Below are 25,982 nucleotides of genomic sequence, written 5' to 3' on the forward strand. Positions count from 1 at the left end.
AAATTGTTTATGACACGGCAATCTTTTTTGTGCAATTTTATTCGGCGCTGAAATCTGTGGCGTAAATCCCAGTTCACATATATTTTGCGAGCATATTTCACATTTTGGCCGGTGCTCAGCAATTAATGCATTAATTTGAAGTGACAGATAAATGACGGCCAGAATGTTTATGTACGGATTTATGTTCGCGGCTTATTAGATTAAGCACGTACATTTATTTTGTACAAATCGTAGGCGATTTTCAAAGTGGTATTAAAATTTGTCGGATTTCCGGTAAATCTGTATCTGGTGTTGTTCAATAAGAAAGTTCTTGTTTTGAATTTCCTGGCTTGCCCATGGAGTTCTCGCCAAATTGAATTTCCATCTCTGGCTCAAGCTGCACTTGTATCCGCAATATTCCATTTCCCATTTCGCCAATTTCATTTCACCGCATTATTTACTTCCTTTGCGCCACATCCTTCCACTTCCACTGCCACTACCACTTCCAGTGCCTCAATCGCTCCAGTTTTTATGGCAACAAGAGCAGCGTTTATGGCCAAGAGCCATCAAATACGCTGGTGGTCAGCCGTCGAAGGGGAAACTTTCGCCGCAACAATGTTTTCCCACTTACGCATATTTCTATTTGCGCTGCTGAAATAGAAAACAAACAAATAAACGTCACAGTGCACCGTATCCCTGAACGGGTTTTTTTCCCACCGATGCTTACATAACTGCCCCGATCACGATGACGATGGCTATGATGGCTACGATGGCTACGTTGGCGATGATGGCCAATGGCCAATGGCGCTGGCCAATGGCTCCTGATGAGCTCGGTTCATTGGCTCCATGGCAACGCACATTCCGAAAGTGATTTTGATTTCGATTTCGTTCGATTCCGTTCGATTTGCTTGCATCACAAGCAGCAACAGATACTTCACACAACAACAACAACAACAGCAACAACAACAGCAACAACAACAGCAACCAAAACAAACAACAAAAACGGTGAACGAGTTCAATTGGCGAAAACCACTTTTGGCCAAACGTTCGTTCGTTCGCTGCTGCCTTATTTCCTGGCCATGGACACAGTGCAACCCCAACTCGGCGGAATGGGATGGGAAAAACTTGATTTTCCAGCTGGGCCAGGCCAGGGCAAGCGGAAAACGCATTCCCCAAGCGGAGCGCGAGTTTCCCAGAGCTGTCGTCCATGTCGTCGCATGTTGCTCTAATTGCATGACAAACTCTCGGCAAACTTTCACACACTTTTGGCCTTATCTTCGGAGGTAAAACTGCAGCTTTGGCTTAAAACTGTCTTGCCATAAATGTCACATATCACATAAAGGAAAAGTGAAATTTTGTTGTTACGACTGCAGGAGCCTCCGGAAATTGTTAAGGGATGTGTGAGCAGCGGGGAATTTTCCAAGTGATTGCGTTCTAAACTTAAAGTGAAACTTTAAACGAACATTAAATAAATCTTAATATTTATTCAATATCAATATTTATTCAAATATTAGATTATTAGCAAATCAATTAAATCTCCCTAAATTTCCTAAATTTTTAAATGTATCGGATTACCATCAAAAACATATTTAAATCCACCATTGGGCCATGGCCACTTCCGACCTAATCCAATTGCCTGCTAGCTTGGAATTTAGTAATTACAAAATAATTCAAAGACGCAAAACGTATTTGAAATAGAACAGAAACACATACCGAAATTGTTGAAGACATTTTAATGTAATTAAATTTAAACGCAGCCCCTAATGATTTCGTCTGCATCCGCAAATGTGCCAGAATAACAATAGAGAATGAAGGCACAGAATGCCGCAGACGGGCAAATCTAATAAGCATAATGAATGAACCCCGAAACAGAAACAGAAACAGAAATTCAGGAACGCCAGCAGCTGAGTTGCTGTTTTCACTCAACACGTTGAACTTGTGCTGTCACCTGTGAAGGCAATGATGAAGAGCCCCTCCTTGTGAACGCCCCTGCTTTGATATATATATGTTTTCTTTCCTTTTCTGTTTTTTTTTTTTTTTTTTTTTGAGCACCCAGGGGGTGACCATGGCCGCTGGCATGTGGCAAATGTCTTGCAATCCACACCGATGTGATGTAAATACGACTGCTGTGCTGTCGTTGCCTGTTTTGTTTAATTAATTTCTATATTAGATACACTTCATTAAAAATGCCTTGCCTTGCTTGTGTGGTCGTGCCATTGTTGTGGGTTATTTTTGGCAATCGAAAGGAATTCGGTGATTGAGCAGCACAAATGTGGCTCGAACAAGATCTGGGCCAGAGATACTCGGATACGTTTGCAGATTCGCAGCCTAATGGCTCGTAAAAGATCTATGGCCGGACTGCATAATTCAGGGAATGTGTGAGTCCGGAACGCAAAACACTTCAGTCCAAGCTTTCAACAGCTCCGGCCGGTCCTTTCAGGACTCTCTTGTCCACCTGCCAGCCATCCCATCCATCTGGCAGTGCCGGAGCAATTAACGCACTCTCCGACAGCAGGGCCAAAAAGGTGGGAATTGGGTCAAGAGGGACTAGCCAAAGTGCTAGCGCTCCGGAGTTCGGGCCATGCATTTGTCGTCGCCGGCATAATGAAATGCATTTCAGTCCTCATTAGGCATGCCATTTTGCGATTCTGATTCTGCCCGATGGGATTTCACCTTTCGAGCGAAATGAAGTGAGACCCATTGAAATGCGGAGGTATTGACTTTAATTGGCCGAATGGTGGCCATAATTGAGTCAATCGGAATCAAGCCCCAGGCGGAATTCAATTAGAACGAAATGAAAGAAAAATACATTTCGCTCCAAGAAAAACGTTTAAAAAATCTAATGAATAATGAATACTAAATAATAAAATAAACTGTTCTTAATAGGAGAAGACTTCTAAAAAGCCATTAAAGCATTTATTCAAATAGGTCTGGTCATATATTTAAACAAAGTTTCCATTTTCCATTGTTTTGAGTTAATTTTGGCATACAATTAAAGGGTTTTTGCGCCAGAAGCGTAGCTACCACTTAATGCAACTTTGATGTTTTTCTGGCCACGCACCAAAGAAGAAGTTTCACCTGCTGCGGATTTTCGGGCAGCAACGAGTAAATAAAAACTTTTGCGGTTAAAGTTTTTCCGCCTTTGTTTTGGCTGTGCAACGGCTTGCAGCAAAATGCAGAACCCCCCCCCCTCCCATTCTTTTTTTTACTTAGCCTGTCCTGAAAATGGACTTCTCATTCGTGTGGCATTTTTTGGCACTTGCCACAATGGCCACGTTCCGCTCTCACACTCGCAGACCCATTCGCATTCCGTGGCTCGTGGCACGACGTTCTGGGAGCTTACTCTTCCATACTTTGAGCAGACCGAAGAGTGGTAGGGGGTTGGCGGAAGGACTCTGGGGGCGTGGCTGCCACGGCTTTTTGGCAGCAGCAACTTTGCTTTGTCATGTGCCATATTTCTTTCTTGCCCGGCAACTGTGCTGCGGTGACAAAGTATCTTTTGTACAAGAACTGCAAATGTGGCTCTTTTCTACGAAACTTAATTTGATTCAATCAACAAATGTTCATATTAGCTCCTGCAGCACATACATCATCTTTGTCTTTTATATACTTGCAGTTGAAAACGTTAAATTTATCAAGATAAATTCAATGTGTTATAAGCCATATAGTATAGTATATATATAACACAACATTATCTTAATCCATAGAAAAGATAAAACATAGGTTTTGGAATTTGTACTTGTTTTGTAGTTGCCACCCCGTTTCGGTTTTGACCCCAGCTAAAAATGTGGGGTAAAAATGTGGCAGCTGATGTGGCCACTTTCTTTTTAAAGGGTTGCCATCCCAATCTATCGATATGGAGGCAACCCTATCTCAAGTTTTCACACAGTAGGCTGCTGACTCGACAAAATCACCTTTTGATTGGTACTGTCAAAAATCATGCGGAGTTAGTCATTCGTCTGTGAGACGTCTTACCGTAAAGTACACCTAGGCATACAAAAACCACAAATATATAAAATATAAAAATCAAAAAAAAGATTCATAAACCCAAACGATAAAATTTGCGTTGTGTTACCTTACACAGTGTTAGTGTTAGCTTCTATAGTGTTTCTACCGTGTTACCGAACATTTTCTGCTTAACACTTTGCGTTGATTTGGCTGCCGGAATTAGCACTTTTTCATCATTGTGATCTCTTCTACCGCTCTCTCCACCGAGTTTCGATTTCTGGTTGAAATCTGTTTTGTCCAAGAGCCGCAGCAGCATGAACAACCTGAACGCCAATGCCAATGCCTTCCTGTGGCAGGCGCCAACGCAGCAGATGCCGCAGCAGATGATGCAGCAGCAGGCGGTACAGTCGGTGCAGCCCGGCCAGCTGCTCCATACCGCCGTTGTTTCGCAGCCGCGCAAGTTCGGCGGCAACAAGAGCAACTACAACTACATGCAAAGCCAGGCCGGTGGCATTATGGGCGGGAGTCCCGGAGGAAGTCCAATGGGCAGCCTCGGCGGGAACCCAAATATATTTCGCAAGCGGCAGCCAATCAACGCCTACAACACAGGCTGCTATCAAACGAATGGTAAGCAAAGAAGTTGCTGCTATAAATCGGAATTCACAATAAAACTACACATTGAGGAGTCTATTAAATTTAAAAAAGCAGAAAGCATTTTAATATAATCATATGATCATCTAAATAGGGCATAAATCCATCGTTTTTTTAGGATTTCCTTATCAAACTCTTAAAATGGCGATTTTCCATCATTTGGGGGACCTCATTATTATTGTATGCCAAAAATTATGACTAAGCAAAAAGCCTACTTGCTAGACCGTAAACCAACACTTAGAAGTAGTGTTGTTCTGACATGAGGTTAAATATTATCCAATACTAAAAGTTTACCCTTTTCCTACCCTATGCAACATTTGTCGCTAAACGCTGTCCAACACAGATGAATTATTCAAATTGAATTCTTGTACTACTCACTCACTGTTTGAATTTTTATATACCATATATATATTTTTTGTGCCGTTTTGAACGATTGCACAAATAATTAAATGCGTTTATTTTCTTTTGTCTTTTCAGGTAAGTCGCTGTTTTCTATACCCGAAAATGTTGTTATGCTTGAGAGCCGTAAGTACATTTGAAACTAGAGCACATTTCAAACACACACGCACACCAAACACAACACAACACTAAAATCTACACCAACACACCTACACCTACACCTATACCTACACCTACACCTACACCAACACCTACACCCCATAAAGGCACACACCCACTTAAATACAAACAACCCAAACAAATACATCGTGCATCAACATTTGCAGATCGAATCAATCAATCGTCCTGGGGCCAAAAGTTGAAGAGTAGCGGGGAAAAGGGAAGATTGCAGGAGTTTTTGCGATGAAATGTAAACGGGGAAAATTAATTTCCAATTGAAAAGGGGTTGGGTAAAAGTTCAATTACAAAATAAAACAATGCATCTGGGCAGAAATATAAAGATCAAAAGATGCCAGCGCCGAATTTGCATCTCTATGCGAAATTTATTTTCTGCCATTAATCAATTTCGCTTCTGTTCCGTTCGGAACGGTTCTTATTCCAGTTTCCTGGCCAGCAAAATGCAATTTACATTTTTTGTCTTCCATGAATTTTCAATTGCATTTTCTCGGTGCTTTTCTTCTGTTTATATCGAGCTCCATTAACATTTCTATAACGATGACGTTGCTGCTCGCCCAGCGGCGTCCAAGATTTTCCCGTTTCTCCTTGAAGGTCGTTTGGTTTTCCATTTTTCGCATTGTATTGCCCATTTGCATAATTTTCAATGCACGCAATTTTCATTCAAAACGCCAAATGTGCGGGTACAACTTTCTATACAGCTATAAAGGGAATGAAATGGTTTTGAAGTGTAGATTTCTGGGATTCCCGAAAGGTGGACCATATTACCTCCTTGTCAATTATGCTTATGGCTCATTTTCTTAATCGCCCCCGAAAACCGCCCAAGCATTTAAATTATGAAATTGCCATTTGAACTATTTTTCAGGGAGGGGGAGCGACCAAAGATTCCGAACAAATTTGCACCATAATTAAAATAAATGCTTTCAATGGCCAATAATTGCCAAATAAATTAATTTTAATTGCGAGCAGCCGACGGCATTTGCGGGTGGCAAAGCACAGCCTGCTAAAAATATATTTCAAAGTGGCTAAAATACAATGTACGATTTGCATTCGCAAGAGCGTGCTAACTTATTCTCTCCGCCTTGTGGCGGCGGCTCTCCGTCTTGTATTTATTTTTAAATGTTCCGCTTTCGAGTCCGTCCAATGCGAGCGGTGCCACGCCCACTGTTCGCACCACCACCACCACCACTGGCACCGAAATCACTTGCGGCAGATGTCGCCGTTTTTTGCAGGTGGGAAGAAGCCGAAAAACACTTAAAAATACATAAAAATACCAATGGGGATGAATGCGAATGGGTGTATGTTCGTTCGTTCGTTTTCCGGGGGACGATGTGTGCCGCCTGACATGTTTATGGTGGCTTTCCCTCTGAAGATTTCCCCAAGATTGTTTTCCATGGGATCAGCGGCCGAGTCACTCGAAGATTTATGTGGGCGTTCATTAAACGCACATCCGTCCCGGCCGCCAATCACTTAGTTAATATGGGCAAAGTCTGTGTGCTCGCAAGTATTTGCATATTCATTCAAAATGGCACCAAGGAAGTTCGCATATTCAGGTTTTTACCCCTCGGGTTGCCAGGGTTGCCAGGGGCCGCCGAGGGCAAACTTGACTTGTTTGTTTATCTTTACCCTGGCCAACTTCGGCAGCTGTCTCTGCTCGAAAAATAATATACATCCATCCACATATCTCAGTTTTTTTTTTGTTGTTTTGCTGTCGTGTGTGTGCAGTGGCTTAATTTGCTGGCATTATTGCCGTGAAGTGGGTGGCATTTTATTTGCTTTGGTCCGCCTGATTGTTGTGGCTTACTTTTGCTGATTGACAGCGTATTTCGTGCTTTCTGTTTGGTTTCCTTCTCTTTTAGCCCAATATTTGCTCGCCTAATGCAGTTTTCCTCGAAACTTTGGCCTTGTAATTGCGCTTAGCGGCGTCCAAAATTAATTAAATTACCTCTTGTTTTCCCTTTCGCCGCCGAGTTATTCTCCAAAATAATTCCACGCACAAACCTTTGGCTGACAGGCCGTAAATCTTGTGGTATCCGGCGCCCTGGGCAAAAAAAAAAGAGACATCTTCCCACAATAAATTCATAGTGAAATCCAATAATTTCGTTGGCGGTGGCAGGAAAGATCAACAGAAAAAGCAGCATCGCCTCAACGTGAAACAAGCAACAATAACCGGCAACCGCAGCCCGCATGTCCGAAAATACAAATTGTGTTGCTGGCCTTTTTATGGTAATTCAATAAATTGAAAATGACAAATTGTGTCATGTTGCGGTCACTGGATTGGCAGACCAGAAAACGCCCAAAAAAACCACTTGCGGGCAGAAACGATGGGGATAATTAAATCTATGTTGGGCATCAATAAAAGTTGCAAATGGATTTTTAAAGTCGCCGCCAGGACAAGAGCTGTGCAGCAGCAGTAGCAGCAGCAGCAGGAGCAGCCATGGCATATCCATCAATCAAAGACGATCAATCAAATTGTTGTCAACATCGGCGCACGCAGCTAACGATGAGTTCGATGTTGCCGTTAGCTGTCGCTAGATGGCGTGTTGAACAAGGACAATGTCGCTGTCGTCGCCTGGCTGAACTTTCCTTAGCACCACCACTGTGCCATACCTCTGCACCACCACCACTTTCCGCCTTCCGCTGCCGGCTGCCCCACTAACGAGCGCTAATGGACACGAGTCCTGCTGCTTCCGCAAGGAAACTATTGAGCCAAAATTGTGGGCGCACGAGGCGAAGGATATGGAAAGTTTGCCACTCCACGCAATATTGCGTCGATTATCTTCAATCAAAAGCTAGTGATTGATGACTCCGACGACTGGCCGAACGGCGGTATATATGTATATCCGGAGATTCTGTGCGGCGGATGGAGGTTTTAAATTTCCTCCAGCAGTTGGCAATCCTCCGTAATGCCGGCCATTCATCAGCGTCCTTCGGTATTATTGAAGGCTTTATTGTTTGTCGTTTTGATTACTTTTGCAATTGATTCAGGTTGCTTCGCCTTTATTGGTCCATTCTTTTTTATATATTTGCATTTAAATTATCCTCGAGAAGGCATATTGCCACTTAATATGCCTAATGATTTGCTTTAATGTGTGCCGTTTCGCAGTTTTATGAACCAAAAAGTCTCCCATTTTCCTCGGCTAATTTATGCAGGACGCGGCTGCTGTTTCCCCACTTTTTGTTCTCGCCTCTCTTTGGCTTTCCCTATCCCTAATAATTTGTAATTAATTTAGCATCTGGCCAGCCTTGCTTGATGGAGAACAGAAAAAAAAAAACAACAGCGGTGGCAGCTTTTTGTCATGCGCGCGCTTTCATACTTTCGGTGTAATTTTCTAAAGCAATTAATTGGACATTTTGCTAATGCGTTCGCCACTTGCAGTTTTTGCCCTCTATCCATCTTTCGCTTAGAGAATCGTGCAATTTTCCAAATTACAATATCGAAATTGTCCCCCAGCTGCACATCGCACTTTGCCATAGTTTTCTGGTTCGTTTTTTCTTATTGTTTGTTATATTTTTATGGCACTATCGATTTTCGCTTTTACCCGCTGATAAGTGTGGGGAAAAGAGCAGAAAAAACTTTATCAAAGCGAGAAACTAAGTTTGTTATTAGAGCGTGGCTGCGCAATTCCAAGAGAGTATTTTTCCTCCGACTCTGTTAGTTTGGTTATATATGAATATTATAAATATGCAGGGTATATTTACCCACGGAGCTCCATTAACCAGAGAACTGCTTCAAAATGTCGCATGCAACCGTTTGTTCAAAAGGGGGAGTAATATCGCTTTTCCCCACGACCACCCACGAATGTCAATACATCAACCACAACAAACAGAACGATGGAAAAGGGAGGTGATTGCCCGAACGAGGGTGGCCACTAAAGTTGTAGTGCTGCTCAAGCCAGCTTATATCGCTTCGAGAACCCTCGCCTCTCAAAATGTCACTGAACATTTATTTTCCGCTCTTGACCAAACTGCATCGGCCCAAATAGAGTAATTCGAGTAGGGCTAAAAACTCGAGAGCTTCTGGCCAAGAACTCTCCACCCGATAAGTGGGCGGGTGATGGGGGAGGGGGCGTGGCTGTGCGGACACTGATTGCACATGTGTTTGCATGCCATTAAAGCGGAGCTCCCGCAATGTTTACCAATGCGATAATTAGCCGAAGCCAAGAGCGGCCCCTCCGATTGTGTTGGCCAAAACCGAAAGCAAAGTCCAGACTAAAGGCCAAGTTGTGCCAATTTGCTAAGCACACACACACATGTTCGCCTGTGTGATTATGAATTATATTATAAATCCTATCGCCGCACCAGTGGAACACAACTTAAATGCCATTTTGCCATCTAATTATGTTATCCTCGTCGTTCTTGCTTATTTGCTCGCTATTTGTTGTCTGCTGTTTGTTTGTTGGCTCGAAGTGGAGGAAAGTGTGCAAACAAAAGTTGGAACGACGAGGAACGGCAATTACATGCGTTGATATTATTCAAATCCGCCGTAAATGTAATTAAGCTCATGAGAGTTGAGCACAAATTTATTTCCTCGCTCCAAGGTTGTCGTAAAAAATCCGCAATCCTTTTAGGTTTGCTTATCGGACTAATTCCTGCCAAGAAATGGGGCCTTGCGTATCGCATATAAATTGGCTCATTGCCGTGGGCCGTTGTCTCTGCGCTCTTTTGATTTCTTTTTGATAAGCATTGGCATTTCCGCTGGCTTTTCCCATTCAGTTGAAGGCTTAAAGCCGAAAGGCACAAATCGCTGTGTGCAGGAATGGATGGATGGATGGCTGGGTGGAAAGTTTTCGGAACATTAAAAACCAATCAGGCGCATTGTCACATAATCAGCTCCGCTGCTCATCGGAGTTTTCCAGCTTACATGTGGCAGCATGGCAGCGTGGCAGCATTTTCTCGCAATCTCCTCCGCTCTATTATGATTATTTTTTATAAGCTCTCTGGTGCTCTGGGGTTCATCGCTTCTGCTATCATGTCACACACAGGGACAACTCTTTGCCAACATAATAGTTTTGCTTATGAAAACAAATTCAATTTTGAAGCTGCTTATGGAAATGTTTATGCAAGACGTGAGCGCAAACTGTGCGCAGTGCGAGGGGGAAAATTAATGTCACATGACGGGGCGAGTGAGCGCGCACAAGTCGGAAAAGCAGGGTAGGAAATTCGAGGGGAGGGGGGGTGCAGATGGGCGGTTGGACTGGGCGTGGCACACGGTGCATGGAGCCAGATAAACGGCACAACGACGTCATGACTCTTGGCATATTTTGCAGTACAGTTTCGTATCGAGCTCTCCTAAGTTGACTCTAACAAATTGAAAATCATTGAACGCTGAGAGGGGGAGGGGAGGAGGGAAAGCGGTGTTGATAAAGGGATGGCACTGCAGCTGAAAAATATTGTAGCATACATTTAAGCAAATTGCAATTAAGGTGAACGAGTGCGGAGCTGTGGGACGTGCATGTTGTTTGTCTGCCAGCCATTACCCCGTTCATTGGAACGACTTTCGCCACCTAGCTATCCACCTTCACTTCTGCTGACAAAGTGTGCCAATACGCCGCACAAAGTATGCAACAATTTGCAGCATAAATACTTTGTGGACCACACCGCCCCATCCACAAAACTGTGGCCATGTGCGCTCCCTTATTTGCCTAGCTTTTGGTGAAACAGGCACCACCCCCTCATTCAGGCCTGGTTTTTAATGGATTTCTGTGCAGGCAGCTTTGTGGTTTACTGCAAGAAATGCGTTCTTTGTTGCCGCCGGCCCTCTTTTTCGTTTAGTACTTGCTTTGTTGCAAGGCCCACTTAAATTTCTGGCCAAAAATACCAAAAATACAATGTTTAATTTCTCGCCACGTGCATTCTAAATATGTCCCCTGACCAGTTATAGTTTAAAAACCCGCACAGCAACATTTTCCTAATTGCAAACCAACAAAGCACTTAATCGCGGTACACATGTCGTATACGTAATCCACAGAACAACGCTTCTGTATGCAAATGACTGCGGTTTGGCGGCACTTACACACACACACTTAACGCCTCGTAAAAACGAAACTAAACTCCAACTTCCGCCTGCTCGACGAACACATAATCTAAAATAATTTGTGCGCGCTGAAAATTTACACCTGCTCCGTTTGCCTTGCTCCTCCACAGCTCCTTTTCGACGCCTTGCGTGTGAAATATTTTCGAGCAATTGCATGCAACAATTCCCCGAATGCTTAAACATTTTAGGCACGCTTCCGACGACGTCGTCGTCCAGCCAGGGGCGTGAATTTCTTTTCTTGGCCTTTCTTAAGGGGCCCGGGGGTTAAGTCCCCCAACCCCCAACAGAAACCCTCGGCGAAAACTTGATTTTCGGGGGCAGCAAAACGGAAGCTGGGGCTTGGCAATTTCGCATGGCTGGCGTCACGCATACGCCCCGTGTTGCAGCAAATCAGCGAAGGCGGTGAATTTCAATTAAAGCCCGAACAGCAGGCGCCCGCTCCTTGCACTTGAAATGAATAACTATGGTTTTGGCCAAAGGCCTTGGTTTATTCCAAATTGTTATTGACTATTTGGTTGGTTGTATAGAGAGAGGAGAGTATCGAAGGCTTTTGGGTTGATAAAAGGGGGCGAAACCCAAACGTTTTTGTTGGCCAAACCGCCCGGAGTTCTGTTGGTAGAGGATTATTTACTTATGGACAAAGTTGGTGAATTGAAACGTGCTTAGGCCAAGTTTTCCGGGAGCGAAACGCTTTAAAGTTCGCACGTAAATTCAAACGGATTAGGGGCTTGTGAAAAATTGCATCAATTTGTGTTGTTTGCGTTCGGACTCTCCCTGCTACCAAAAAAACAGCGGACAGCTCCAAAACTAACAGCCAAAATAAAAATGCCAGATTTTTTTAACATAGAGAAAGCCACTTGTTTTTGCTACCTCCCTTCACTCCCTCCACCTTTTTTATTTTTCGCCTAACTTCTCACCGACTGTTTGGGTGTGTGGATTTTTATGCAAATATTTTGTCAGGTAGCCTGAAAGTCCAAAATAAACCAGCCGTGACGAGAGGAGAGGCGAGTCCCCAATGCGAAGCCACAGCTCGCCGGGATTCCGGCTTTGCGAGGACGACGTGGTGCAACTAAATCAAATCAAAACAAAAACAGCTCCGAAATGGCAACTCGGGTATGCCATTTTGGCATAACAAGCGCCATGCAAATTGAGTTCCACAACGTGGCACCAACTGTAATGTGTGTGTGTGTTTTTGCTCGCTCTTTTTTCTGCAACTTTGCGAGTGATTAGGTTAAAGTGTTTGGGTTAAACAAGGCCAGAAACTCTTGCATGCGACACTTTTAAAGTTAATTAAATGCCTGCCAACTCGCACGCTGTCTTGGCCATATTTTGCGGGACATTTTGGCAGTTTGTCGCAGTCTTCGGCTTTAATTACGAGACGTCGGCAGATTTGCGATGCCTGTGGTTGTGTTCCCATGGCTTCCTTATTGCCTTCGTCCAGTGGCTGCTGTTGCTTATTGTTTGTGTGGAATGGGATAATACCAATACCGAGGAGTGGTGCCACTCCGTTGGCTAACACTCACAATGCAACCGCCGTAAAGTAAAACTGAAAATGGAACCCCGAAGAAGAGCGCAGACCAATTTGGCCCGTATACTCGTATATATTCAGCACATTTTTTCCTGCGCCTGCCAAAAATTCAATTAACTTACATGCCAAACCGCAGCCGGCATAGAAAGGGCACCATTCCCCAACCGCAGCCGGAAAATGCCAGCAGTGGAAAACCCCCTGGTGGAAAACCCGCCTCTGGTCTGCGGGATGTGTCTGTGAGCCATGCTTCTCGTGGTTTCCCCTTTTCCGGCTTAGGGCCTTGATATTAGGGCTACTCTTCAACCTTTTGAACCCCCGCCCACCGAACATCCTTCCTCATGCAACAACAATAACAAGACGACATTTGCTAGCTTTAAGTTTTAGTTTTTAGTTAAACGAATTGGTACAACTAAACAATGTTTTCCGTTTATTTTTTGTTTCGTTTCGTTTCATTTATTATTTGCTATCGCTTATTGTTGTTGCATGCGTTGAAAATAACCAAATGTATAAAAAACGTGCAGTACCAACACTGCCGACACCACAACAACAACATGTTCAGACACATCACCACCAACAACACCACCACCACCTCAACCACCAACAACAACAACAAATAGCACCACCACCACCACAACAACAACAACAACAATTACAACAACAACATCACCACCATCAACTAGTTGCCCCAGCTCAATCGCACAATCTTTGTCAATTTAAAGAGCCACCGCTATTGGGACCCGGCGCCGCCTTCCCGCCATTCGGAGCCCCAGAATACCATCCCACCACGCCCGAGAACTGGAAGGGCGCCGCCATCCATCCCACTGGCCTGATGAAGGAACCCGCCGGTGTCGTTCCCGGACGCAATGCCTCCGTGGCCTTCACACAACAAGGACAGGCTCAGGTGAGTATTACTTTTTGGGGTTTTCCCCCTTTTCCTCGATCAGCAATTTTCCAAAGGAATAGAGGAGGTGCACAAATATAATTGTTATTTGTCCACAACTTCTGATCGGGACGGGACTACCTGTCGCCTTTCGAGCAAGACCGAATTTTAATTAACTCCCGTTGTTGTTCCCACTCCTTGCTGCTCCTTTTGCGAACGCGGACCACTTCTTCAGGGCGCCGTCATGATGGTCTACGGCCTGGACCACGACACTTCCAACACGGATAAGCTCTTCAACTTGGTGTGCCTGTACGGCAACGTGGCACGGGTAAGTTAAAGGAATTAAATTGTATTGTAATTAAATGGCGGTAGATCAAGATTTTGGGTTCCTTCAATGGAATGGAATTCTCCTTTTGGTAGGTCAATTGTAGTCTCTCGTAAGAATTATAGAAAATATAGTTTAAATGAAACTGGAATTTAAAAAATATATAAATTTCCTTAGCAGAATTGATTTTTCTATTTCACAAATTGGTGAATATGGTGAATGGTGAATTAACCCCTAAACCTCTTTGTATTTTGTTCGTACTTCATGGTCGATTAGTCCTCGTTTACTTTTATAAAAACATGGGAAAGGGTTAGCTGTTGACCTTCTTCTGGTTTTTAAGTAAACAAGAATTTAAGAAGGCAGACTAAAGTGTTCGTTTAACACCACTTGAAGCAACACACTCCCCTCACATAACAATATGGCCAACCCTTTGCTTATGACCTTTTAGATTGTAAAAGAAAGCGAAGAAAGAAATATCCTCAACTTGCACTTAGCCAGAAAGCTGACAAAAAAAAGGAGGAAGAGGGCAAAATACGCATTTCATTGCCGCCGTTTTGCTGGGTCGTCAGCACTTTGCGGCGAAATATCGGCCGAAGGAAAAGGTGTTTTTGAGTGCGAAAGCCAACCGCAAGACCACTTTGTGTCTGTGTGCCATTTGTAAATGTGCAAATAAAACGAAAGGCAATAAAAGGACGAGGCCAGGACACAGCCATGGAGTAGGCCAGTGAGCAGTTGAATCGGCAAAACACATTTAGATAAAGCGTTTTAGATTAATATCCCCGCCATGTAGGGTTTCTGGTTCGTTTTCCTTGGCGAGTGTGGGAAGATTTTGCCTCGGGACAGCAATCAGTGCAGCGTCATCAGCTTTATCTGTTTGGTAAAGCCCAAAACCCCCAACCCCCTACCACTCCTTCTCCACTCCCTCGACAATGGCAAAACGATTGGCAAGTCGGTTGTAAATCAAAACACGATGACGACCAAAAAAGAATCCATTAAAAAGCCTTGGCGAATGGCAAGTCGGAATGTGCTCATTGTTAGTCGCCAGGCGAAAAAGAAAAAACGCGCTTGGGGAGCATTTAGTAGCAGTGCAGGCGAGGAAAGAAAACGCCTCGGCTATCTAAACCACCCACTCGACCACCGAACAATGGGTTCTTGTGGGGAGCACCACCGACATCAAAGTCAAATGCTAAAAACTTCTTTGGCGTGTGCCAGAGCTTTCACTTTATTGCTACTATGATTCCGCCCCCCGTTCACTATACTATACTATAATGTGAATGTGTGTGTGTGTGGTAGAGTGTGTGGATGTGTCTCTATGTGTCCTTTGACAATTGCGCTAGCCAAGGACAACTGGGAGGGTCCCCCTGGCTTCCTGACATGTTTTGTTTAGTTTATGTCTGTGATAAAGCGAGTCAAGGCGACTCGAGGAGACCACCACGCAAACCACTTTCACTGCACACTGGAGTAGCTGTGGGAGCCAAAGGTTATTCAATGTTTCAAAGGAGTTATATCGTTAAAGAATTTCACTATTTCAGTAAGGGAGCTCGCACCATATCAATCGCATGAGTGGTTTCCTTAGAACCCTAGAAAAGTCGCGGTTTCTGCTTAGAAACAGAAATCATACCCTTGAGCCTCGTTTATTCCCTTCTTTGGTTTCATTTAAATCGCAGGGTACAGATCTTGCTTTAATTAAAATTGTTAAGAATAAACGACAACTATTGTTGTTGCAATAATTGAATACCAACATTTAGAATCATCATTGCTCTGGCTTTTCAGAGGATCTCCCAAGATTCCCCCACTTAAATGTAAATCGATTCGCCTCATAAAACACCGCCTTTGTTTTTTAGTGCTTTCCATTCACCAACTGCCCTCCATTAGCCAATAATTTAACTGACCTTTGCTTTACTTTACTTCAACCAAATACATTCACACTTCGAAGGACTCTCATTTGGTCATTATTTTAGCGGGAGGGCACGATAATTCAAGGCGCGGCCATTTAGCTCAGTTTCTTTTTCTGACACTTGCACCCATTCGAGGAAAACTAAGAAGGGGAAGGGGAAGTGGGAAGTGTGGATGCCCATGGGGGAAAATTTATTGCAAACTTCCTGTCCGAGACGGAAACTACTCATTAGCCATTAAAAATGATTATGCGCAAACATTATTCACTGGGCGGCTAAGCCGCAAACATACATTTCTTCCTTCTGCTCGCTGGCTGGCCCTCGGCTCTTGGCCACCCACACGCTTTTTGGCCCAACTCTCAGTTTTCCGCCCGAGTTTTCACCCCGCAACGCTAAAGCTCGGTTCGCTGCGCCTGTCGCTATGCAACTCAGTTCACAAGAGTGAAAAGCCAGGGTTGTTGGCTCATTATAAAGTCGATGCGGGGGCGGCATGTTTGTATTGATGTGTGTGTGTCTATATGTGTGTGTGTATGTAGAAGGGGAAGGACCAAGTCCGTTTGGATGTATCTGCGAGTTTATGGTCCGACATGTTTGAATTGCGAATGAGAAATTGATGGCCACTCAATCAAAGTGCCCTTGCCTGAGTTTCCTCGCCAGCCTCTTTTCCACTCACACCATCGTGTGTTGGTGTTAATAGGATTCCCAGGGGGAAGCGTTCCTCTCTAAATTATGGATAAACGAACCCCCCATGTCCTTTACCCCCTCTGAATTCCCGAAACGGATATACACAGTATTAGATTTCAATAATTTCGGCCCTAATAGGGTTTGACATAAACATTCTGCTGGAAAGAATTTGATTAACCTGCCAAAAAATGTGTTGCCCAAAAATTTTCAGCTGTCGATATTGACTAGGCAACCTGTCAAATGTGTTTTTTTTTTTGTTGTTGTGAGGAGGGGTTACCCAAGGGAGTTCGATGGAATTGTGTTTGCATTTTGCGATTTGTAATTTCCCACTTTCAGCCAAGAAAATATTGCCAAGCAGTTTCCTTCCTTCCGCTTCGAACGAAGCAATCTGGTTAATTATTTCTGGGTCCTGGCGATGAAGTCATCATCAAATTGATTTTCAGGTTAAATGGCATGACAAAAATAGGACAGGAAGTGGGGAGGAGATGGGGGGAGTGGGAAGGGGGGGGACTCAAGGGACTTCGACAAGCTGCTGACGGAGGGCAAAGGTTTTCGGAAAAGTCAAATTGAGTGGGAGTATGGTTCTTTAAAGGCCAACAAAATACACGCACTCAATTAAATACGCATTAAAAAAACATTTGGATACAATGTGGAGGTGATTTGGCAGAAGGGTCAGAGGGGGAGGGGAAATGGGGAGGGGGAGGGGGGAGCATAGGTCAGCCATTGCTGCTGCTTTTAAGCTGCGCGTGAGCAATTAAATCAAATGGCAGAGCAGACACCATGCCACATTGCACAACAAAGCGATCTCCGGCGAGAGGGTCGCATTTTAATTAACGCAGCGCCGCACTCCAGGGGTCGTGGGGTGAAATATATGGTGGGAAAAATCCGGGGGGAAAAAGGGATGATTGGGAGAGGGAAGGGAGGGGGAGTGGGGGTGGTGAAGCGGTACAGCAGAAAAGCACAGCTCATTAGACACGCACCGAATGTTTGGCGCTGCTGCGGCTGCGGCTGTTGACCAGCAGTGACCATCCAGCCATGAAGCGCTCTTTGATTTGGCCAAAGAATCCTGCTGGCGCGGTTCTATTTCCAGTTCATTGTATTTGTGTGTGTTGGCCAAGCTTATGTTTGCATGTCTGTAATTTCATTATCCTTTTGTTTCTGTGGGGATATTCAGGGGCTATCTGGCCGCTTTCTGCTTGACTGATTTATGATCCATATTTATTTTTATACATTGTTTTATTTTTATGATTCCGTTTCGTGTCTCGCTTCGGGTTTCGCTTTCGCTTTCGTATTCGATAAGCCTCATTTAGTTTTTATTTACTTTTGGCCCAGTCCGCCCCCTTCCTCTCTTTTATGCCATTTCTACTCCATTCAGGCGTATTCGTTTTGATTGGGGCCCACTTTAGACACACTTCACGAAGCGCCACATGGAATAGTTTGCCATACACACAGTCGAATGCGGATGTGTCGGGGGGTTTGGTTTAATTATAAGCAAATTGTTTGCCCCATTTACACACGGACCGCCGTTCCCCTTTGTTTACTCTGAAATGTTTGCAGTTCATTATAATATAATTGGGCGTGCGAAAGGACATGGGTGGTGTTTAATAATTGAATAATTTATTAAATGAGCTTATAATTTGTGCAGCGCGCAGTCGGGCAGAAGGGAAAAAGTGTATTGATTTTTATGCCCCGAGGACGACTTCTTGCCATTTCTGCACTTGTTCGCTGCTTGTGTGCAGCTGGCCTCCAACCCAGCAATTAGCCAACTAGCCAAGTGCCCGCAGTCATAATTAAATTCGGTCGACCCCAACTGCAGTCAACTGCAAATAACCGAGCGGAAAATAAATCAAGCCAGCTAAAAATTAACTAAACGCCAAGCTCACTTCTCGGTGCGTGTGCAATGAAGAAAAAAGTCCGACATCAATACGCCAAATTAAGGCATTTGGAAAACAAAATTGCAGCGGCGGCCGTCGTCGTCCAATTTGGACAGGTGCTCGACTCGCTCCTCTATTTTGTGCTAGCCAAGCGAGTCGATTGCGAAAACTAGTTTCGCTAGGCTTTGGCCAAAAAGCAGCCCCACTGGCGCATAGAGTATAGGCCGGCCCCCCTGCAATGAGTTCAATGCCTGGCAGCAGCGGCCAGCAAATTGATTTGCCAATTCAACCAGCCAACCAACCAACCAACTAGCCATCCAGCTAGCCAGTCAACCAACCAGGCAACCAAGCGAGTGAATGAACGAAGGAATTAACCAAGCTGAGCCGCTAGCGCATTTCCATCGATTTTCACTTTCTCCCGGCTCTCTGGGCCAGTTTTGTAATTATTGCTTGGCAAATTATTGCAGTCAATTACTTTTATAACGCAACAAATCGCTTTCGGCGAAGTGTGAGGGATTACGAGCGAAAACAATCATTTTCGTTGACTTTGGCACAATAAACTCGAAGAAAGCTAAACAAATTTAAAAGAAAATAAAACCGAAACTCTTCCAATCCAATTAAACTCAGCTGAAACTTTTTCGATATTTCAGCAATATTAACTTGCCATACAGATAATAATAATAATAATACAAGGCAGTGTCAAATGACAGTTCGGATATTTGTCAAGTGAAAATCACAGGCAATGAAAATATTTTCAGCTATTTTCGGCTATTGGGCACGTACACGCCCGACTTTGATGACCCAATAAGGAAGGGCGAGGCTATAAGCATTGTGGGTGTGGCAGGGCGTAAACTCATATGGCAGAAACACCATACCCACACACACATACACACCATACACACCCGCACACACACAATGAATGGGGAATTAAGGACGCCATTCTGTTATATAATTGCGTTTGAAGGGAATTTTAAATTGAATTCAATGAAAATGTAGAACTCTCCTTCGCTGCGTCGCTCTCCTGCCAGATATTGGGTTAAGTGCGAGAGATGACAGCGACAAGAGAATTCAATCAACCAGAGGAGGCACCCTTGGGCGGAAGGGGGTTAAAATATAGCGTGGGAATCGGGGGGTATAAAGGCCATACAGTTGGCCATCTGGGGCATATAATTTGATTATGGTGAGGTGGACACACACTGCAGGTGACCCGCCGCTCTTGTGGAATAACCAATGATGGCGAAATGTTTAATGTTCAACCGTCTTCTCTTGCAGATCAAGTTCTTGAAGACCAAAGAGGGCACCGCCATGGTGCAAATGGGCGACTCGGTGGCCGTTGAGCGCTGCGTGCAGCACTTGAACAACATTCCCGTGGGCACTGGCGGCAAGATCCAGATCGCATTCTCCAAGCAGAACTTCCTATCCGAGGTGATCAATCCGTTCTTGCTGCCCGATCATACACCCAGCTTCAAGGAGTACACCGGCTCCAAGAACAATCGTTTCCTATCGCCGGCCCAGGCCAGCAAGAATCGCATTCAACCACCGAGCAAGGTAGATAAAATAATACATTACAATATAAAATATATAATACTATATATAAATTTTCCTTTTAGATTTTGCACTTTTTCAACACACCGCCCGGCTTGACCGAGGACCAGCTGATTGGAATCTTCAACATCAAGGATGTGCCAGCCACATCGGTGCGCCTGTTCCCATTGAAGACCGAGCGCTCGTCGTCGGGACTGATCGAGTTCCCCAATATCTCGCAGGCAGTGTTGGCCATCATGAAGTGCAACCATCTGCCTATTGAGGGTAAAGGTGAGATAGTGTTGTGTTTAAGTGTTATTCAAAAGAAAGTTCAATTTATATATGTGGCCACCCTCCCGAAAACCGAAATTTCTACACAAAATCTCTCTTTCTCGCTCTCTCTCTCTCGCTCCGTTTCATTAAAAACCTCAAAGAACACGCCCCAATAAGTAGGCAACATAACTTTGCTTTTCCACCTCTGTTTTCACCCCAAAATTCGCAGCTGTACGATGGCCAAAAGTTTGGCAGCCATTTTGCATGGCCTTTCGACTTTTGGTGTTGTGCAGCAGCAACGGCAGCAGCAGAAGCCGCACATCAAAATCACACCACCCACCGCCCACCACCCAACACCCAAAAAACATTACCCTAAAAACTCCCACCACCACTTACCGTTTGTGCCCCCCAATGCAAACTTTAACCTTTCATGTTTCTTTGCTTGTTTTTGGCCAACAAACTTTCCAGTTACGTTGCCTGCGATGAAAATTTTAATTTGGTAATTAAGATAAACAATTTCAGTTAGCAGTTATTCATAAATGGGTCGCGCTCGCCGCGTTGCTTCAACAATTAGTTCCAGGACTTCTCGCGATTCGCGCGACTCGCTTGCCAAACGGGTTGACGACCGATATAAACTTTTCGCATAAATATTTCACCAGCAGCAGGTCGCCCGAGAACAAATTACTATTCTGCAAATTCCCCGAGTTTTATGAGCTTGTTTACAAGGCCAATATTCATTCGACATCCAGATCATTTAGCATTGCATTTATTCAGTTTTTCTTGACTTTCAAAATACCTCAAAAACAAGCTTATAGCTTGCAGACTGCAGAGAGTGGGCGGGGAAAATCGATTAGGAAAGTGGCCAACAGAAATGTTCAATGCTCATGCATAAATTGTCGATATCCTCGATTTGATTATTTGTCGTTGGCGCATTTGTGATGCTGCTAGAAGGGTTGCTCGAGTGCATGGTAAATAGTAATTAAAAGTGTAAAGAACGCAAACACAATCGCACGGATGCAAGTGGGAAATGGGAAATGCAAATGCAAATGCAAGTGCATGCCGACTGCAAACACAGGCGGTGGAATTATGCTGCAAGCAAATATATGGCTCTTTTCACCCTCCGTCGGGCGTACTGCTGTTTTCGGTATTGGTTATAGTAGGTATACAGGGCGCATTACTAAACACATGTTGTCCTTGGTGCGTAGAAGCATTCAGCCAGAGGGGGGACTTCAATTGCATTGGCGGGCACACGACTTTGTTCATTTTTAACCCATCCACACAAAAAGAAGAACACCAACCACCTTCTCCAATACCTTCGCACAATCAAAGATTGTGTTTGCAAAATCAATAAAACTAAATTCAAGAATATACAACACTTATACACTATACTACACCATAACTTAATGAATATGTGTGAATATAGCATTGTTTTCGTCAAGGAACCACACCAGCTTATACATGTTTTATGCGTGCTTTTCCACCCCTTCTCCTCGCAGGCACCAAGTTCCCATTCATCATGAAGCTGTGCTTTTCCTCGTCCAAGAGCATGAATGGCGCCTGGAACAATGCGACCAGCGAGGGCATGATCGAGAAGGAGAACGAGGTCGATACCAAGGTGGACATCTACAATTGAGATTTGATTACGATTGTGTAAGCAAGCAAACAACAACCGGCTTAACTAGAACACAATACAAAACTATACTGAAAGGAGGAGTATTGATCCGTAGACAACAGCCAAAAGACAACAACATCAACAACAACAACAACAACAAACCAATGCAACAGCGTCTACAAACTGCAACTGCAACGTTAATTGCAGCAACTACAGCTTCAACAACAACAACAACAACAACACCAGTAGATCGACAAACTTGATGATGGCTTACACATTCGAAATGACAAGATGACGGAGAATGCTGCGGCAAACAACTGAAGAATTTCAAACAAATTGATTGCTAAATCAACTTAAAACAAAAGAAACCAACTATAAATAATTCAATTGAGCGCAAACGCATGTAACTTTTCTACGAGCCATTTGCATAGATTTACTGAATACACCATATATATATATATTTATATATATGTATATCGATTCAGCTAATTAATATGACAGCCTATGTACGATATGGCCTCGTTCAAAAGCCACACGGAATGAACACTCGATGCACATTACAATACATTACATGCGTTTGCGTGGCAACAACAAAACAAGCAAAATAATACAAAAAATTTTGAATTGTTATTATTGTTACAGTGAAGCATTAGGACTTTCTCACACAACAGCAAGAAAAAAGCAAAACAACTCAAAAACCAATTGTAAACTATGTAATGTTTAATTGATAAAAAAAACAACAAACTAAACCAAAAATAAATAATTGTAATTCAAAACGAAACCATGTTAAGAGAACTAAAGAAATTCCCTGCCCCCGCTCCGCTCTTCTCCCCCCACAATGGCACACACCCTCCACTTTGACCTTTACCCCCACTTTCCACCCGTCCACACCCAATTCCCATGGCAGACTTCTGTATAGTTAATGTAATATGATTTGAATTTGGATACGAATATATTAATGCAACAAAAAGAATCATTTCTTTGGACAATATTTCGACAAGTATTCGGCGTGAGAAAAAGTCTTAACAAAAAATATTTATTGAATGGATAATATTTGTGTAAATTAAAACCAAAAATTTAGCAATTTTAAATGAAATTTATTAATTTTAGTTATGCAAAAACAAGCCCTGCAAACTGCTGCACCGACCACTGCAGCACGTTTGCAGTTGATTTTAAATTTCTTACTTTAACAAATATTAAACAAAAACAAAAAACGAAAAAATAAAAACTTGCACAAGCCAATGTTTTTACTATAAACAAACCAAGAAAAGACAAGATGGTAAACATAATTTTTGTGCTTAATTTACAAAGTTAAAAAAGGCATAAATTTATATGTATGAGATGTATTTGTATTTACATTAAAATTAATTTTAATTTACACTAAATGTAAAAAGCAAATTAACTAAAACAAAACAAAACAAAAGAATAAAAAAAAACAAAAGCTAAGGAATAATAATAAAACCTACAAGAAACTTTAGTTAAGTGCAAATCGAAGAGAGCATCTAGCATAGTTAAGCAGCAGCATCGCTCAGAATTGCAGACAGCAAACATACAACAAACAACATATTTTTGAGGCGTTTTAAAATTAGAAGACAGAGCCAAACATTTCAGAACTCCAAGTGAAGTTAGCAAAGCAAAGCTACTACTAAAGATGGGTGAGGGCGTATTGCAAATGCGAATAAAAATAGACGAAAAAAGAATTAACAATATCAGCAATAAAGCAACAGCAACAACACCATATCAAAGGCGTATGTTAGATTACCTATAATATAAACAAAATCAACATAAAAGATGAACAATGATAATGTAATACGATAATCAATGAGTTCAATTGAGTTGTATAATTTTATTTTTAAGCCCTTCGGCGGGCAGTTTGGGACCCAAAGAGATCCGAGCTCATCTGACCATCAAAAGGGCGTTGTTTTATAATACATTTGTTTTTAATGCAAATCAACGAATACACAAATACATAATGCTAGGGCCGCTAAACGAATTTTCTTCACTTTTTCGTAGTTCACCGCTTGACAATATTGTTGGGCCTTCATGTAGATCATTTCATTCATAAACTATCAATATAACTATGTGCAATTTGGGCTTTAAACGAGACTTCGTTTGTTCTTTTTATTTATTGCAATTTTCTCATTTCGACAACTAGTTCGTGTAATTATTTCAAGTGTCTTTACAGTCTTAGTTATTATGTAAATTGTTTTTTATCCTTAATTGTAAAATATTTGCCTAAAAATTAAGTATTATTGTACTTAATTTAAATAATTTACATGATTTAATGACAAACGGGAATTAATTATAAAGAAGCAAACAATCTCGTTAAAAATTACTTGATAAATATTACTTTAAGAACATAAAGCAACAACGATCTTGAAGCTCCTAATTAGATCATAATCAGATCAATAAACAAACTACTATAATTCAATAATATATAAAATAATATAAATAACAAACTTGGTAGCTATTTAATTTACGAATATACAAATTGTAATCTGGAATTTTTATTGTTAATAGTTTATTTTGACATTTAACACAATTTATTTTGTGTTTTATTTTTCTTAACTTTAATTTTCTACGCGTAAAAATAGAGACATAAATATATTTATATTGAGCTGGTGAAATCGTATGATACTTGCCTAAATCAAATCACGGCAACGTCAGTTAAATATATAAAATCATAAATATATTTATGCGTGTATTTATATGGTTTGTTTTATTTAATATTTAAATTTTGTTGTTATATTTTAAAGCGTATTTTTTAAGCCCAGAGTTTGTAACATGCGCGCTCATATTTTGATATAAATATATATGTAAAAGTATCTGGCTATTGCATTTTTATTTTGACCAGCTCACCCTCATCATTGTCAGGTTTTTGTATATTCTGATAGGAATTGAAACGTGACAAATAATTTGCTTTTGAAACTATAGAAAACTCGCAAAGCATTTAAAGCAAAGTATAGTTTTAAAAAACATCCTCTAACGCACATCCTTTTCTTTTCATTTACGGGCATTGAGAACAGCGACTAATGAAGAGTAAACCTAAACTAAATTATATGCCAAATAATCTCTAGTGTTATCCTGAATTTTGAACATATCAAAATTTTGAAGCATTCAAATTTAAGGGCCTAAGTTTTGAAATTATACAATTTAGGCATTATAAATATATAAAAGCAAGGAAAAAAAGAACCCGGAGCACTTCTCAATAAGCAGCAAAACTGCGAACAGACATAATCCCTACAATCCTCTACGAAAACGCCAATAAGAATTGTATGTAAGCATATAGAGCAAACAAAGATTTAAAAATAAAACCCAAACATAGATTTAAGCTATAATTTGTAATAAGTAATTACTTTAAAGTATTATTTAAAAACACATTTTAAACAAATTTGAATACTAGGAAAATTTTTTATGTTTCTTTGCGCTTTTGTTCCCAAATCGAAATTTAGCAAGAAAATAATCTTCTAGTAGCAATTATTTAAATATAATTTAAACGCATTCGAAATTAAATAAAAGAAAATTAGACAAATTTCGTTAAAAATTTTGTTGAACTGAAACAAGATCATTTAAAGGTTGTCAACGACAAGAACTTGTTATGAAGGCCTTCCCAAACCGCTGGCTTTTGCTAATTGCATGTAATTTTATGTAGCGATTTCTTTACTATAAGTTCATTTAAATTACGTTTGCAATTGCCTCGTAGTTTTCAACTCCAAATAAATGCTCATGGGGTACAAGGTAGGTGCTGTTTATAAGTAACAACTCACAATTTTCTTAAACTTGTCCACCCAATCAAACATTGGTTCATTCGGAGCGCCATTTTCTCAATGATGGCAGGTCCACGTTTTGAGTGTGTAAATTTCAATAAATTCGTCTTAGTTCGTTAGACAATTCGCCTAATGACACCAACTACACAAATGGACCAGTTTATTCAATACTGAATTGACAACCACCAAGAATCAAAACAAAATGAAATTATTAAAATTTGTGAAACCGTCCAATTATGAAACAGCAACAACAGCAACACACTGACACCACACACGAGTTGAAAACTGGGTACATTACTACTTTAAAAAAAGAAGGGAGAAACATCCGAGCAGTGCTCGAGTTTCTGAAGTGTCTTTCACTGAGCTTTATATTGCAAACATTTTGAAGCAAGGGTTTTTAGCGACACCAAAAAGTTTTCGTCTTCGGTTTGC

General features: G+C 42.0%; 1 protein-coding gene across 16 annotated transcripts in view; it reads left to right on the top strand.

The window, feature by feature from the left end:
* Positions 1–25,327, top strand: part of LOC108094763 (heterogeneous nuclear ribonucleoprotein L) — a 103,319-nt gene extending 77,992 nt beyond the window's left edge. For 6 of the 16 annotated variants that reach the window (XM_017195524.2, XM_017195527.2, XM_017195529.2 and 3 more), the window contains 6 exons: positions 5,056–5,103; positions 13,436–13,617; positions 13,832–13,924; positions 19,647–19,922; positions 19,985–20,189; positions 21,668–25,327. In XM_017195524.2, coding sequence (XP_017051013.1) covers positions 5,056–5,103; positions 13,436–13,617; positions 13,832–13,924; positions 19,647–19,922; positions 19,985–20,189; positions 21,668–21,804 — 941 coding nt within the window. In that variant the 3' untranslated portion in view covers positions 21,805–25,327. Of the gene's footprint in view, positions 1–3,933; positions 4,555–5,055; positions 5,104–13,237; positions 13,618–13,831; positions 13,925–19,646; positions 19,923–19,984; positions 20,190–21,667 lie in introns of those variants that run through there. The other 10 variants (XM_043208284.1, XM_017195521.2, XM_043208285.1 and 7 more) reach the window with 5 other exon arrangements.
* Positions 25,328–25,982: the final 655 nt, after the last annotated feature.

The sequence above is a fragment of the Drosophila ficusphila genome, unplaced genomic scaffold, assembly GCF_018152265.1.
Source record: "Drosophila ficusphila isolate 14025-0441.05 unplaced genomic scaffold, ASM1815226v1 contig_414, whole genome shotgun sequence".
Lineage (NCBI taxonomy): Eukaryota > Metazoa > Arthropoda > Insecta > Diptera > Drosophilidae > Drosophila > Drosophila ficusphila.